This window comes from Heteronotia binoei, chromosome 3 (assembly GCF_032191835.1).
Source record: "Heteronotia binoei isolate CCM8104 ecotype False Entrance Well chromosome 3, APGP_CSIRO_Hbin_v1, whole genome shotgun sequence".
NCBI lineage: Eukaryota > Metazoa > Chordata > Lepidosauria > Squamata > Gekkonidae > Heteronotia > Heteronotia binoei.
The window spans coordinates 66,571,096-66,587,142 of record NC_083225.1 but is presented as its reverse complement, the minus strand read 5'-3'; the positions used below and the strand labels follow the sequence as shown (position 1 = coordinate 66,587,142).

General features: G+C 40.8%; 1 protein-coding gene across 10 annotated transcripts in view; it reads right to left on the bottom strand.

Moving 5' to 3' along the window:
* Positions 1–3,844: 3,844 nt before the first annotated feature.
* Positions 3,845–16,047, bottom strand: part of TBL1X (transducin beta like 1 X-linked) — a 191,788-nt gene continuing 179,585 nt past the window's right edge. For 9 of the 10 annotated variants that reach the window (XM_060233936.1, XM_060233940.1, XM_060233937.1 and 6 more), the window contains 9 exons: positions 14,463–14,526; positions 14,269–14,366; positions 12,505–12,565; positions 11,509–11,630; positions 10,976–11,050; positions 10,609–10,736; positions 9,202–9,367; positions 8,351–8,452; positions 3,845–6,193 (listed from right to left, as the gene is read on the bottom strand). In XM_060233936.1, the coding sequence (XP_060089919.1) occupies positions 6,167–6,193; positions 8,351–8,452; positions 9,202–9,367; positions 10,609–10,736; positions 10,976–11,050; positions 11,509–11,630; positions 12,505–12,565; positions 14,269–14,366; positions 14,463–14,526 (843 nt within the window). In that variant the 3' untranslated portion in view covers positions 3,845–6,166. Of the gene's footprint in view, positions 6,194–8,350; positions 8,453–9,201; positions 9,368–10,604; positions 10,737–10,975; positions 11,051–11,508; positions 11,631–12,504; positions 12,566–14,268; positions 14,367–14,462; positions 14,527–16,047 lie in introns of those variants that run through there. The other variant, XM_060233943.1, reaches the window with a different exon arrangement.

Genomic DNA, 16,047 nt, shown 5'->3' with positions numbered 1-16,047 from the left:
GGAGAGCCTTCGGGAGATTCCGATTGCTCAGAAGGGTGAGAAGGTCGGTCCCGACCCCGATCCGGGGTTCAAACCTGCTGGACTGGAGGTGGAGGAGATGGTTTCTTCTTGAGAGGCTCTTCCACCAGGGGCTTCGATATCGATGCCGATGGGGCACGCTTCTGCGGTCGGTATGAGGTCCGTGATCGATATGACGCCTCCGAGCACTGGTCCCACTCAGATTGCCTGGGAGGGAACCAAGGAAACATAGACGGCATTGGGCAGGAACCATACAAATACTGCCATTGACGTTGGTCCCATGGCAGCGGAGGTGGCGCCCTTTGCCCTGGGGAGTTGTCGTGACGTCTCCTGGGGGATTGGTCCTCTGGTGAGCTGTCTCTCGATACCCGCAGGTCCCGTAGATGTCGAGGGCTCCAGGACCTGTCGCGATGCGAGCTGCCCGAGCGATCCCTTCGCACTGGTTCGCGTCTCAGAACGAGGGGGGAAACCCTGTAAGGGCTTCGAGATTGATCCCTCTGGACTCTGTCGGGGCAATCCTGAGAGCTGCTGTTTTCTAGCTGCACGAGGTCCGAAGGACTCTCCTCTCTCCCCGACCTTTGGGCTGGGTCCAGGTCGTGGTCGAGTCCGACGAAATCGTGATTTGCGTCAACATCGACTGTAGCATCGGTGGACTCTGCTGACGACGTAGAGAGGCAAGGAGTTTTAGCGGCGGAACGATGAGGGCTGTCGGTTCCGGTGGGGAACTCGGTGAGGAGCGAGAAGCGGGTTTGGCATGTTTCAGCTTATCCGCCTTCTTCTTCTTCTTCGGCTCCGAAGAAGCTCCTTTATCCTCCTTAGACCTCTTCGCTGGTGTAGAAGCATCCGATCTCGAGGCCGAGCCCGCTCTTTTTAGGGGGCGATCGGCGTCGGAGGAGGTCTTGTCGGTATTGATCATCGACATCGAGGATTTTGGCGCGCTTTCTGATGACGCCGCCATCTTACGAGGAGACAGCGCTTGTTCCATCAAGGCTGCAGCGAGGCAAGCCGCTCGATTTTTCCTCGTCTGCCTAGAGAATCTAGCACAGTGAGCACACGAATCCGGCTTATGCGCTTCTCCCAGGCACAACAGGCACAGGGTGTGGCCGTCCGGAGGGGCGATTTTGCTGCCACACTTCCTGCACCGCTTGAAGAATCCCCAGCGCTTTTCCATACGCGGAAGGCGCGGGGTTGAGGGGGAGAAAAGGGGGGGGGAAGGGAACTAGAAACGGGAAAAATAACAAACGCCCTGTTTCTCCCCACTCACGAAAGAAGGTTAAGTAAGTCAAAGTCACTAGAAATCTCTCACGGAAATCCAACGAACAAATTGAAGAAATCCACCGACCGTTGCGAAGATCGACTGATCTCAGCGGTGGTCAGAAGAGAACTGGCGGGATGTCCGCTCCTGTCCTGGTGAGCATGTGCAGGGAAGGGGAGTGCCTGTGCACCGGGACGGGGGCGCGGAAATCTGCGGCTTTGAAGTTACCGATCGTGATCGGCGCCGGCGCCTTCTCCCCATCAGTTTGATGCACAGAGACCACGAAGAAGATCAGGTTAGTGTTATGAGCCAATATGTAAATGATTAGTTATATTGTGATTAGGTTCTATAAGGCAGATTAGGTTCTATAAAGCATGCATGGACTTCGCTGCAATTTTGCAAGCTGCTTTTTTGACAGATCGATAGGCACATTTGTATGTGGCGTTTATTGTTTACATCTGTTCTTCCTAGTATTATATAAGATTGGATCACTGCCCTCCCTTTTCCTTTTCCTGATTCAGATTGACAGATTTTACCTTGTATAAAATAAAATACTTTAAATGAAACAAAACCTCAGAAGAATACAGTGCCTGTGTCACTTTATCATATTTGCCAGAAAAATATAATTTCTGCAAGACATTTAATAAGAGTTGTTTTCAGAACAGGATAAATTATTCAATGTCCAATATCAATGTCAGTGTGCCAACATGTATTCCCACTTCTTTCAAAAACCAAAAATTCAGTCTTAAGAGTTACAGCCTTGTAAGTCCATTGAAGTCTGTGAACTTAGAATGTGTAATTCTGTTTAGGATGGCCCCAGCTTTTTTGTAGAAAAAGCCCTGCAGGAACTCACTTGCATATTAGGCCACACCCCCTGACACCAAGCCAAACTGTGTTCCTGCTTTTAAAAAAGCCCTGGATGGCACTATTAGTTGGTTACAAAGCTGACACTAAATTAGAAAAAGCTTTAATTAAGGAGCTGGGAACCCCAAATTCTCGGAAGTAGAGCTAAATCTCATTTACCTTTTGATACTTTTCTAGACATCAATCTGTAAAAGCACATTTTGAATATAATTGAATATATGACTTGAAGACAAATTCAAGTCATATCACTTTTGCCACTACATCTAGTTAAATTGGCATGGTTTAAAATATCAGGATATAACTTGAAAACACAAATGGTGTAACAAAAAATGTCTAGTCTTAGGCTCTTCTATTTGTTATATTGTGATTAGGTTCTATAAAGCAGATTAAGATTGCTCACCAGATTGTTCCGGGATTGAAATTGTGTTCTTTTTCATTTCCCCCCCTTTGTGTGACAACAGCACAAACCAGGGATTAACAACAGTTACACAGTCCACAATGGTCCATGGTTGTATCTAGGTTACATTGGTTCCTGCTCCAAGACATCACCAGGTCCTGCTATAGCAACTGTAGTGTCCTGGCTCACTACAGTGGGAATCCCAGATGTTTCATGGGGGTGGGGGAAATAGGAAGATTGTGGATGATGGGGTTGTGGTTCAGGACTGCTATAAATGGCTGGTCTCACCTGTCAATAGGTTTTCCATCTCATTGTAGTAAAGAGTCTGAATTGCTTCAGGAATCCTGAGAACAATGCTTGTAGACTAGTGGACTGTGGCATAGCTACCCTGTTTCAGGTCTCCTGTGTCATAATCTCAAATACAAATTTTTAATGCAGAAGTTCAAAAAGTTCATCTGTGCAACCTGATGTGCTGAATTACAAGATCATGAATATTCAGATACAAATCAGTCTTAAATGTGTTCCAGAACATGGGCATTATTTGTTTTTCTCCTTTAAAAGTGATAGCTATTGTTTGACCTGTGCATATGTCACAATTCCACATTAGCACAACATCCTAGAAATATCAAAGAAGAACGTGTGGTGTTAAAAGTATATAAGTGCCAAGTGAAGTTTTCACAGGGTGTGTGTGTATGGACACAGATGGAGAGAGTATGAAGGGATTTTTTTCCCCAGGATTGGGTAAGGATTTGAATACTCTTAATCAGGACAAACAGAATAAATGTGGGAAAATAAATACATTTTTAAGCTTTCTTCACTGCCCTAATAATGTATATTAATACTATAGCACAGTCAAAGATGTCTACATAAATTATCCAGTTATGTTCCCAAGGATTGGGGACTCTTGTGAAAAGTACAGCGTACAAGGTTGGAGTCTAGCAGAAACATCTTACTTTTGCCAGGACATTGGTTCTCAAAACAAACAAAATATACCCTACCACTTTGGAAATTCTTAGCACAATCCTTGGGTGACTGTCATTTATCTTCTCCCACTTGCCATACACTATTAGGGCAGCCCAAATGGATTAAGAATGGCTCACAAAAGACTACACAATGAGTTCACGGAAGGGACACAATTTCAGTGAGGAAGATGTCCTGATGCACAGCTCAGTCACCTAGCCACAACAAAAACACATAAACCCTAACCAATATATGAAAAGCAGAAAATGATAAAATGGCAATTTCAGAATCTAGAGGAAACAGCCTCATGTTAACAGAATAGGAAGAATTAAGGAGCAACTCACACAGAGTTTTCTAATATCAAAATATAGCAATTTATTCAAGACACTGAATATGATCTGTTGATTCTTTCCTTGAAACAAATGAACTACAACCCACAAGGTGATCTGCTGACAAAGAGAGAGAGAGAGGGAGTGAGAGAGAGAGAGTGAGTGTAAGGGAGGGTGCATGTGGAGAAAACGGAAGCAAGGAGAAAGGAAGGAAGAGCATATGTTGTTTCAACAGAACCTGGGAAATGCTGAAAAGAAAACTAAGCCTGGCTTCAAGTCTGACACAGACAATAAAAACTTAAGAAGCCAGAATTATCAGTAAGTGGCTAACAGAACAAATTCTGCAATTGACAAAGAACCGCATTTTTAAAAAGGCAAAAAAGAAACAGACAAAAGTAACCCCCCCAACCCCCCCAAAAAAGACGACCCTTATGTTTGACAAAGTGCACTTCACTTGGCTCTAAAATTAGCTAGTTTTGTTTTAAAGAACAAAAATAAAAATATTTCTAATCCGTGTCAGGGAACTAATATATTGATCCCTCCCATGATCAGGCCATGGGATGCCCCATAGAGTGACCACATTAAAGATGCAGTTGCCTCCTCTCCAGAAGAATGCGAGGAGCAATTCACAGTGCTGACCATCTCAGATGGATCCAGGTGCAATTTTTGTAATATTCCAGAACTGTCAATGATAAAGCTAGCTTAAATCCACATATAAATTCCAATCGTCACATTGGCATATATCTGGGGCAGTGGAGATGCAGTGCAGTTCACTGGAAACACAACAGCTCTGCCAGTCTCTAATATGGGGCCCTAACCTGCTCTGATTTGTAAACACAAAATGGGTCAGCAAATGAAAAACAGTGTCAGTTCCATACACTGTGAATGTTAGACTTTGATCACAGATCAATTAACAAAACTTCGCTTGGAACAGAATTCCACAACTAGGCCGTAGGCCACTCTGGATGTATCTCACAGTAGTTATTGGGATATATGAAGCAGAATAGAAATATCACTTTTTTTAAAAAAAGAAAAGAAAACTAAATTCCTGAAATAAGTAATTATAATTGCCATCACAAAGTCCTGCCAATGAAATGAAACCACGCAAGCCTTTTGCTTTTACTCTTGCAGAAGGCTGATCAAAAAGAAGCAGTACCTTGATTTCTGTTGTTTTAGCCAAATGCCTTTTATGAGGAGATAAAAGGGACACTGCATCTTTAAATGTGTATCAGATTCCATCTACATTGTTCTTTCAAATGGTTAACACAATCCAATCTACATCTGGTGGACATTTTAAGCTTCTAAAATTGTGTTTAACATAAAAAATACTTCTTTTCTCTCCAAAAATACACTGGGTTCTTTCTTTTTTAAAAAGTCATTTTTCTCCTGTAAAAAGCTTTCCCGGCACTGCATTCTTACATAAAGCACTTATTACACAATCTGATGAAAGTGCCCTTCAGCCTCTAAGATCTGAAGCATGGAATAATTAAAAAAAACAGAAGAGGAAGAAGAAGCTGGGAGAGGAGGAGAAAGGGGAGAGAAGAAAAGAGGAAAGAGAGGCAGTCTCTTACACCTTTTCATTTTTGCCCACCTGGCTGCATTCACTGAAGGCAAGGGGGGTGGGGGAAACCCCAGACCAAAAAAAAAAAAAAAAAGACTGGAAAAAGAGAAGAAAATATTCAGTTCAAAGCTAAGCCTGTGATCCTCAAGGCCTAATATTCCAGCTGATAGGAAAACAAAAAGTCCACTGAACAAATAAAAGTAGTCTAGAAGATACAAAGTGTTGTGATTACAAAGTTGCACGCATTGTTGGTACAAACTGGTCTTTGAATGTCCTTTGGGAGTGCAACTGTAGTGTCCAGATTGGAAGGAAAAAAATACTACACCGCATGGAGGAGGAGGATTCTTCTTCCCATTTTGGTTTAATCAAAGCACTTTAGCTTTATAGGTTTATTATAATATTATTATTTTTGGCACAGCTTCTCTTCTTCTCTTCTGCAGCCATCAGATTGAGTTCTTGGAGACCCAAACCAAACAGGCAGGCTTTTAGCTGGTGATGGTCTTCTTGCTTCCATAGGCGCAATGTTCCAGGTGGAAACTATCCCCCCTCCCCACCCCCTTGACTGTATGTTATTCTACTCCTTGGTGAATGTTATGGACAAAACATTGCAGGCTTCAGGCACCTGGGAGAGTTGTTTCTGTTCCACGCTTTTGCTTCCCCTCCCCCAGTCCTGTTTGTTTCCCTCCAGTTCTTGCAGTACTAGAGATGTCAAGAATAGTTTTGAAGAATGCTTCTATCCACACATTCAACTGCTGGTCCATTTGCAATTTCATCTAAAGCATTTACTTTCGCAAGTCTAGAACACAAACCTGAGAACAGAGAGAGAGAGAGAGAATGACATTTATTTATTTTTATTTAGTTAATTTATATCCTGCCCTTTCCCAAAACAGGCTCAGGGAGGATAACAACATAGATAAAACAACAATTAAAACTTACAATTAAAATCAAAACAATATGCGGCAGTGCCATAAAACAATAGGCACACTATAGACCATAGATGGCAGTTTCAATTGGGCACATTCTACAATTCAGTGTTCTGATGGTCTAAAAATACATTGCATGATGGTATAGCAATAAGATGGTATTGCAGCAAAGAAAGCCAGCCAATGGGATAGGACAATGGAAAATGATTAAAAATACATGGCCCAAGTTGTTATATTGTGTACTTGGGCTCCCTGGAAAAAAATGGATAATGATTTAGGCCAGGGGTGGCCAACGGTAGCTCTCCAGATGTTTTTTGCCTACAACTCCCATCAGCCTCAGCCAGCATGGCCAATGGCTGGGGCTGATGAGAGTTGTAGGCAAAAAAACATCTGGAGAGCTACCGTTGGCCACCCCTGATCTAGGCCATACAAAAGAAAATACCAAAGAAGGTACAATTTTACACGCCCTGAGGGCTGGTTTATTTATCTCACCTGATGAAAGATATTCTTTGCCTGGCAGAGACAGGCAAAAGAAAGATAGGAAGAGATACCTCATATGTATAAATAAATGTGTGACCTGGTCATTCCATACCAAGTGCTCTGTTAAGACAATCCTTTCCCCTAAAAAAAGGAGGGGGGTTGTTCAATTCAAGCTTGTATATGCAGCTACCCCAACAACCCATGTGCTGCCACCATATGAGAAGAGTTTCTGGAAAGGCAAGAATTTAGACTCATTTTTTCAATTATGTCATAAAGTCAGAATTTAGCAGAGCCTTTGGAGACCTCCCCAGATTCTTGTGACACAACAAAGATACACTTAAGAAAAAATAGCATAGCTTCTCCCAAATACCATGAAAAAACCACTTATAGTTTCAATGGCACTAAAGTGGCATGACCTAGCAAAAACTCTCAGGTACATGAACATTTGCTGGATATTTCAAAAACACTGGCATATATCTAACTTTTCAGAATAGGATTTTACTGCTTCACCTTCCTGATGTAGCACACTGAGCCACTCCCACAGCACTATTTTCCTGGGTATCAGTGGATGCTCAGGAACAATTTCATGAGCAAACCAGGAGTCTGCAGTAGAAAGCAGGAAATATGCAGGAATTGCCACTCCCTCTCCTGAAAACAGAGATGCTGTTCCAACAGAGGAAGTGTGTGATTGGACACATCCACTGACTTCAATCGGCCAAGTGTTACATTGAGTACAACGGTTCATAAAGCTGGCAAAGTGGGTTCAGGCTCACAAAATTTGTCTTCAGCAGACTAACCTGTACCTTTCTGGATTCCATTTGAAACCCAAGAACTGAACTGAGCCTTTTTTCCCCTTCAGATGGACAAGTACACTTAAATAAAGTTTGGGTCCACTGGCTCCTTTAAGACCAACAAAATTTAATTCTGGATATAAGCTTTCTTGTGCATGCATTGGACTCAAACTTTGTTCTGTTGCTTCAGACCAATAGGGATGGGGTACAGACCCAAACCCAGGCTAAAGTCCAGCTGAACTTTGCCCGGTTTGCAAACTCTGAACTGTGGTTCAAAAAACCGCTTTCCTTGAAACATTCATCAAACTTCTGCTTGGTTCTGATGTTTGTCCCCCCATAGTGTGTCTGCGTTTTCTGGAAGCATGCCCCTGATGGGCTTGCATCACTTCTGAATGACATGAGCGCACAGGAGCAACACCAATCAGAAGTTACACAAGTGCATCAAGGGCAATGCACTTGCCTCACTTCTGGATGGTGTAGCCACCACCTGGAAGCGGTGCAAGTGTATTACCAGGGTCCTGAACCAGTTCCGTTCAGGTAGAGTTTTTGGCTGGAGGTTTGGATTTGCCAGCTTTGCAAGCCACGAACTGGGCTTTCCTGGTCTGTGACCATTGTTACAGACCAACATGTCTACCCACTTGAAAGTACACTTAAAATCCTCCAGGCAGTCCCCATTTCACTCAAAAAGATCAGCTGAATAACACAGAAATTTTTTTCTTTTGTGGGCTGAATTTAATAATAGTAAATAAAAGTATGTCAACAAAAGGCTTACCGATCCATCAGATGCACTGGCTCCCACTTTATCTCCTCTAGCATTCCAGCAGACTTCAAATATTCCCCCAGTCCCTCTGTAGCTATGTACCAGAGTTCCACTCTAAGGAATAAAAATAAACATCGCCATCATTTAGAAAAAAAATGTTTAATATTCACCCTTTTACTGTAGGCATAGTGAATCAAACACAAATTATTATCATCTGGTTCATTCTTTTTTATATGATCAGACTTTCAGGATAGCCCAAATAAAAGGCAGATTTATGGTTTGGATTCTATTATGTTTTATCATTAATTTATGAAGCTGGTGGGGAAGATCATTGAAGATTTTTAGGGTGGTATCATCAAAATGCTGATGATACCCAAGAGCATTAGATAACTTCAAATACTATAAAGGTATTTGCAAGCACCTATGCAAGCACCAGTCGTTTCCGACTCTGGGGTGATGCTGCTTTCACAACTTTTTCATGGCAGACTTTTTACAGGGTGATTTGCCACTGCCTTCCCCAGTCATCTACACTTTCCCTCCAGCAAGCTGGGTACTCATTTTACTGACCTCGGAAGGATGAGTCAACCTGGAGCCGGCTACCTGAACCCAGCTTCCGCTGGGATCGAACTCAGGTCGTGAGCAGGGAGCTCAGACTGCAGTACTGCAGCTTTACCACTCTGTGCCTTGGGGCACTGTTGAAATACTATAGTCATTCTGAAATATTTGGCTCTTAAAAATTCGATGAATTTAAGCATTTAACATTTGACACAATGAGATTTACTTGGAAAGGTTTTAAAATCCATATACAAGGCAAGATCATTTCAATTAGCATTTTAAACATTCATGTTCTAAAATAGCCCTACCTGAGTATTCCATATATGGACACATTTGTCAAAGGACCCACTTGCTAAGTATTTTCCATCAGGACTAAAAGCTACGCTGTAGACAGGTTCTTGATGTTTGGTTAATGTGTGAGTGCATACGCCCCTTTCAACGTCCCACAATCGAACAGTGGAGTCAAACGAAGCACTGTGGGAAACATTAAACACCAAAAGGTTTGAAAGATACTGCTAAATTTTAATCCCATACAAGCCCCAGCATCATTTCACAGGGTTAAGAAACGTGTTTGTGGCTTCCCATAAAAAACTATAATTTTGCACATTGTTTCTTGCCTCCCTTTCCTCATCCCATCCCAAAATGATCAGTAGCACACCAGACAGAATGTTAACTTTGAACTCTAATATCACTGTTCAGATTCCATTACTAGTCATGGAGCCCAATAGATAACTCGTGGGTATCTCTGTGTCACAAAACAGTAGAGGGAATAACACAGCAGGAAAACAACTTGCATGCTATGTATGACAGAGAGAATAGAACAAAACCCAATCAACAACAGAGGAGCCAATGAGGGAGCACCTCCAACCCTTAATAGGAGCTGTGGGCTGGGAAGCAGGGAGTCAGCTTTTACAGTTGAGTTTCCATCAGCTGGGGAGGAAAAAGCAGAACTGGGGAGTAAAGAGCAAAGCTGGGTGAAAGGGTCAGTGTAACAGAAGAGGGCAATGTCAGGATCAGATTATTTATAACAGTATGATCAGAAGTGTAGCATAATATAAAAGTCTGCTTGGAAAGGGTTCACCCACTTGGGAGAAATAGCTTAAAAACTGATGTCCCCTACCTCCCTTGTGACCTGTTAATATTTATTTTCTTCCATTTTTGTTTTCTTCCAATAAACGCCATTTGTGATCAGTTTTAAAAAGCATATTGTCTCTCAAAGATTGTCTCTCTCACACACCACATTGTCTCTGTCTGGTTTACTTTGTCCCTCAGTTATTGGCCACATATTTGGGTGGGTTTTATACTAAAGCTGAAATTCTATCTCTGAATATATATTGCTCTGGAATCCCTTGGTGCAATGGGGAAGGTAAAATCTAGGGTGGTGATGCCTCCCGAGTAAAGTGTAAAGGACTTCACATATCCTTTTTTGCCACATATGCTTCCCTGAGCTGCTTGGAGGAAGAACCAAATACACACACACACCATCATCTAATCAAGTCAAGCTGTGGAACATACATTAATTTTTTGAATTCTTTTACAACTTGGAGTTCTTCCAAGGAGTTCAGAGCAATGTACTGTTTCCTCTCTTCCATTTTAGCTGTATAACAACCTTGTGAAGTAAATTAGGCTAAGAGAGTAACCAGCCAAAATTCACATGGTTCAGCAGTCAAGTCATTGCACCACACTGGCTCTTGAAGTTATAATACTGTATTTACCTTGCTAACATAACATTGGAGTTTGGGTTGCTGGTGCCTGGTCCCGTTGGACTCCATTTGATAGTATAAATCTCTTTGTTATGTGCCTGGAGGTCATGTACACATGTGTCTTGCTTCATACTCCATATCTATTAAGATCAAAGGAAAAAACATACCTGCAAGTTATAATCTGCTATTATATTCCATAAAACAAGTTGTACATTAAAAAGTGCTATTTTTGATATTTTTAATATTGCAGTAGAATAATCCAGATAAAAAATGTACGCATGCAAAAATTAGCAACGGAATTGAACCTGTCTTAGTCAGTCTTTTATAACAGGTTTGTAAAATACAGTCCAATGAAAGGCTTCCTAGAAGCCTGTTTTACCTTTAATGTCATATCGTCTGAGCAAGATGCTAGAAGCATACCAGAAGGATCCCACTTGATTGCATTGACCTCATTCTGAAATAAAGATTTCTTTTATCAGTAATTATGGCATGCAATCAGCTTTGTAGGTTTTATCCAGAAGAGGGCTGAATTTATTAAAAAGACAACTAAAACAACCACATTTTACAGTACAGGTTTTCTTATTCTGTTCATGAAAGATCGCAAAAATTCTATTCTGTGGCACATCATCTGAACAGAATCATGCAAAGTATTTTGTATACAATCAGCTGTCTTCTTGCACTGTCTTTTTTAAATGGTGTAGTTGAACCATCTATGCTATTTAAATTTCTAATTTTAAAAAAGTTTTTCCTTCTGTGCTTGAAGTTTATCATTTGTGGAAATAAAACCTTATTGACGCATGGGGATTCATGACTTCAAAACATGTCTTAAAGGACCAGGGTCTATATATGGCACATCAAATCAGGTGCTCCAGTCCTCACATGAAATGTCAAAAGGGCCATTTATAAACTTACCGTATGGCCTTGAAAAGTCTTGACAGGACGATCACAGCCAAGCCTGCATACATGTATGCACATATCAGTGCTGCAGGATGCAAAAGCAGTGTTGTTCTGCCAGTCTACATCCAGAGCAGGGGCTGCAAAAGGGAAATTAAAAAAACCCAGACCATTCAGAAATTGGGCCAGGATAAAGACACCCAAGGCCACTGTCATTGCTATCAAAGACATGATTGTTAATGTGATTCTAAATGTCTGCTGTAGCATATCTCCCTGAGCAGTAGCATCCCTCCAACAACATAACAACACTATGACTTGCAGAACTGGGTGGATGCAGTGGTACTGCATGCCCACCTCATTAACCTCAACAAGCAAGTTAAAGAATGGATTGTTGGACTATTAGGAACCCTGTCAAGGAGCATCTGCTGAGGCTGCAAAATGATTCTACACTAGAGAGACATAAATCCCCCCCCCCCTAAAATTTACTGACTCAGAACAATTCATCTTTGCTGTCAGCCCAAGAATGATATGCTATCTGTTTAAATGAAGATGTGGCAGGAGGCATACACACACACACAAACCCAGGAAAGGTCAAGAGTATCATGATGAGTCAAAGCTGGAAGTTTGTGTTTCTATTTTCAAGTACTGTTATGCACTGAAAATGCTTTGCAATATTTTATAGATTTCACCAATATATATATATATATTTACTAAGAAACCCTTGGGTGGACTGACTCCTGTCTAAAAGGTAGAATCATCCAAATGAGACAGACGCACCCCACCCCATTGTTAAGGTACCAGAGAATCCCACCGAAACCCATCACTGCTTTTAAAACATGCCAGACATTAAGTACAGCAGGCTTGTTCTGATCTGATGTTTTGTTGTGATTAAAAAAAACTACAACTAAAACAGTAGGTCTTTTATTAGTAATGAACTGTAAGCTACTTTGTGTTTGGTCAAGCCACAAGTTTTTTTTAAAAAAAATTATATAAATAAATATATAGGTCAATTACCTGAGTGGAAAGGAAATTGCTGTTTAGCTTCTCCTGTATGAGCGTCCCAAATTATTGTTGTCTGTGTGGTTGAGGGCAGATGGGGAAGAAAGCACACACACAAACACACATATCAGTAACCATCCTTGAGGAGAAAGGTGATTTTGCCTGGAAGTACACTGACAACCACTGAAAACTTGATCTGTTCCGTTAAAAATTATTTTTTAATATATTACCATTAATAATTGGATTCAGTCACCACAATATAGGAAGAGGTGAGACTGATTTGCTCTAAAACAAAATTGTCTAGGTGCGTTTATAATCTATTATGGAGGCTTAGTAATACTTGCCTCACCACATGATCAAATTCTACAGAAACCATAGCAGTCATGTGGGTTAAGACACTTAATTATGATCTAAACCATTTAATGCTGTGAGAAGACAAAAGCATACTGTGATAGTAAACAATAATTTTTAATATTTAATTTAATATTAAGATAACACATTACATTGGTTGGGGATCTAACAATTCTCATAATTCAGACTGAAGACTCTTTGCATACCATTGTGCCATCTTGTACTTCAAGTGGGAAAGCAATGGTTTTTCAGTGCCATTTACAGGCATACTGTCATTTTCACAAACCACAGTTTATCCATGTGTAGATGACTGGGGAAGGCAATGGCAAACCACCCCATACAAAGTCTGCTGTAAAAACATTGTGAAAGCAACATCACCCAGAGTCAGAAACGACTGGTGCTTGCACAGGGGACTACCTTTACCTTTTTAATGGAAAACTATGGTTTGCTAAGAAGAGGAAGTCTTGAAGGTTGCAAGAGGAAGATTAAACTCAAATCTGGTTAACAAATGCCCCAAACCTGGTTTTCTGTTAAGTATGAACTAAGCCAATATGTGAACAAAAACACAGGTTTCAAGTGCCCATGTATGCTTGGGCAAGGGTGGAATTCTAGCAGGAGCGTCTTTGCATATTAAACCACACACCCCTAATGTAGACAATCCTCCAAGAGCATACAAAAAGCTCTTGGAGGACTGGCTACATCAGGGCCTAATATGCAAAGGAGCTCCTGCTAGAATTCCACCCCTGATGTTTGGGAAAAATTAGGGATTTAAGGTGGTTTCTCCCATGTGCCTTGATAAGATTTCCTATTAAGATCCCCACTAAACTTTGATGATGTAACAGTACAATATTCACAATGCTCTTGAATGGTCAGTCCTTTGGCATTATTTAGTATTCTCAAGTTTTAAGACACTAATTTCTGGCAATTTAGGCCAAGAGCCACAAACTACATTCATAACTCTTAATTCAATACTTCAAGTTAAATAATAAAATTGTGGAAAATGATGTTAAAGAGGGATGACATTTGAATTGGTAGGGATGCAGGAGAAATCAATTGCTTCCTAATGTATATTGTTTGGCCCTGGAATATGAATGTCTGCAAATGCATACTGGCACATGTGTGCAAAAATACCAGCAATGTTTCTCAAAACAACACCACCACCACCCTTTGATGGAAAATTCACACTATATGACAAACAAGGAATGTTCACAACATGTTACCCATGGTAAGATTTACCATCTCTTAAAAGAGTAATCACTTCATTTTGATAAAATCAAGATTTTTTTTAAATGACTCTCAGTTGACCAGAAATTAAATTATGCTGAATTCCCCCCAAAGCAGTTTTTATAAGAATTCAAGCAGAACCATACAAACGCACTCAGAACGCTGCGAGATTTATAATGGATAGTTAAGTATTTCACTACTCACTTTGTCAACACCAGCACTTAAAATGTAATTCCCCTTTTTGTTCCACTTGAGAGCAAAGATGGGCCCTTTATGTTGACCTAAAGTGCTTGCAAGGTTCCCTGAAACAGACAAAGTTAACAGTTCAAGTGGGGCTTGCAAATGGAAATAAGCCAGCACCATCAAACCATTTGGAAACAGCTGGTGTTTAATCTTACCGTCTTCTGTCCATATTCTTGCAAAGCCATCATAGGATCCTGTTGCCAATAGTGTTCCATCACTCTGGTGGACATGTCAAAGGGAAATCAATAAATGTTTTGCATAAGACACATGTAATGTAACTGACTCAGCTATGATACACTCATACACGTGGATGAGCCTTTCACATATGAGTCTTCAAAAGTAAAAGAAATCAGAAGCTCTGCTGAATGAGAGGAAGTATCTTTTTATTATTATTATTATTTAACTGCTCCCCTACTAAAGGTTATTGCCTTGTTTAACCAGTAATGTGGAGTGAAAGTTTTCCAGAATGAATTTTCTGATGCTATATTTTTCTGTGGAAATCTTCTATCCCACATATGAAAATGTAGTCTCCATCTATAGCTGCCAGGGCTGTTGTCCTGCAAATCAATCACATCAAATGGGCTAAATGTAGGATATGAAGCATAGACAAAAACCCTAATGCTTGCACATGATCCGGGCTTGTATATGGTGTATTTGGTTTCTTTTGCCAACAATGCAGCCATTCTCCAAGTGAACTGATCTCCATCTGGAAATCAACTGTAATTACAGGGAATCTCCAGGCCCCTCCTGGAAGTCGGCAACCCAGCTTCAGGAAGAAGGGAGAAGCAGGGAATTCCCACTCCACATATAGAAAGCCTTTCATCTGTGGAAGTTTCAGGCAGCAGACAGGCTCTTATTTTCTGTGTATTAGGAATATGTGTGCATAATGCTGTAAGTGAAAGACTGGATTCATTAAAAGGTGAAAAATAAAAAAATCTTCCAGCTTGAAAAAACTATTGTTTTGCCTGAATGTGTTAGAGACAATAAAAATCTTTCACTCCTAACTGGACACTGCAGAACTTGTGGTTTCCCCCTAAAAGTTAAATCCAGAGGACTTAGCCGTGTTAGTCTGTTGCTACAAAATAGTAGAGTCCAGAAGAACCTGTAAGATTAACAAATTTTATCAAAAACTTATGCTACAATAAAATTTGTTAGGCTTAAAGGTGCTACTGGACTCTTTTTAAAAATTAAAGTTCCTTATGCTATTTGGCTTCCATATGAATTCTCTTATAAGCAAGCTTAATACATGCTGTTTGTTCTCAGTCTCTGAAGTCATTCTGCAAAAGCATTTAACAAACTGTTGATGGTTCCGCTGGTGCAGAATGGAGATCAGATGTGGCCTTCTGTATGGATACTGGAAGGAAAAGTGGTGGGAAGCCAACAGCAATGTGAAAAGTGGCTTTTCAGCTTCATACTAGTTAAATCATGAGCCTTTCCTGTTGCTAATTCTGAATAATAACATTTTTTAGGCTTTCACCCAAAAGTTACACTGAAAGACTCCTCATTTTGCAAGTGACATAAAAACATTTTAGATTTCTAAGGAGAAAGACCTGATTAAGAGAGAGGTTAACAGTGGGATCATATTGTGTGGAAAGGAGATTTGCAAGATCCAAATTCCTCCAGAGGTAGACATGCCAATCTCCAGGTGGTGGCTGGAGATCTCCCATTATTACAACTGATCTCCAGGTGGCAGAGATAGTTCTCCTGGAGAAACTGGCCACTTTGGAAGTTGGACTCCAT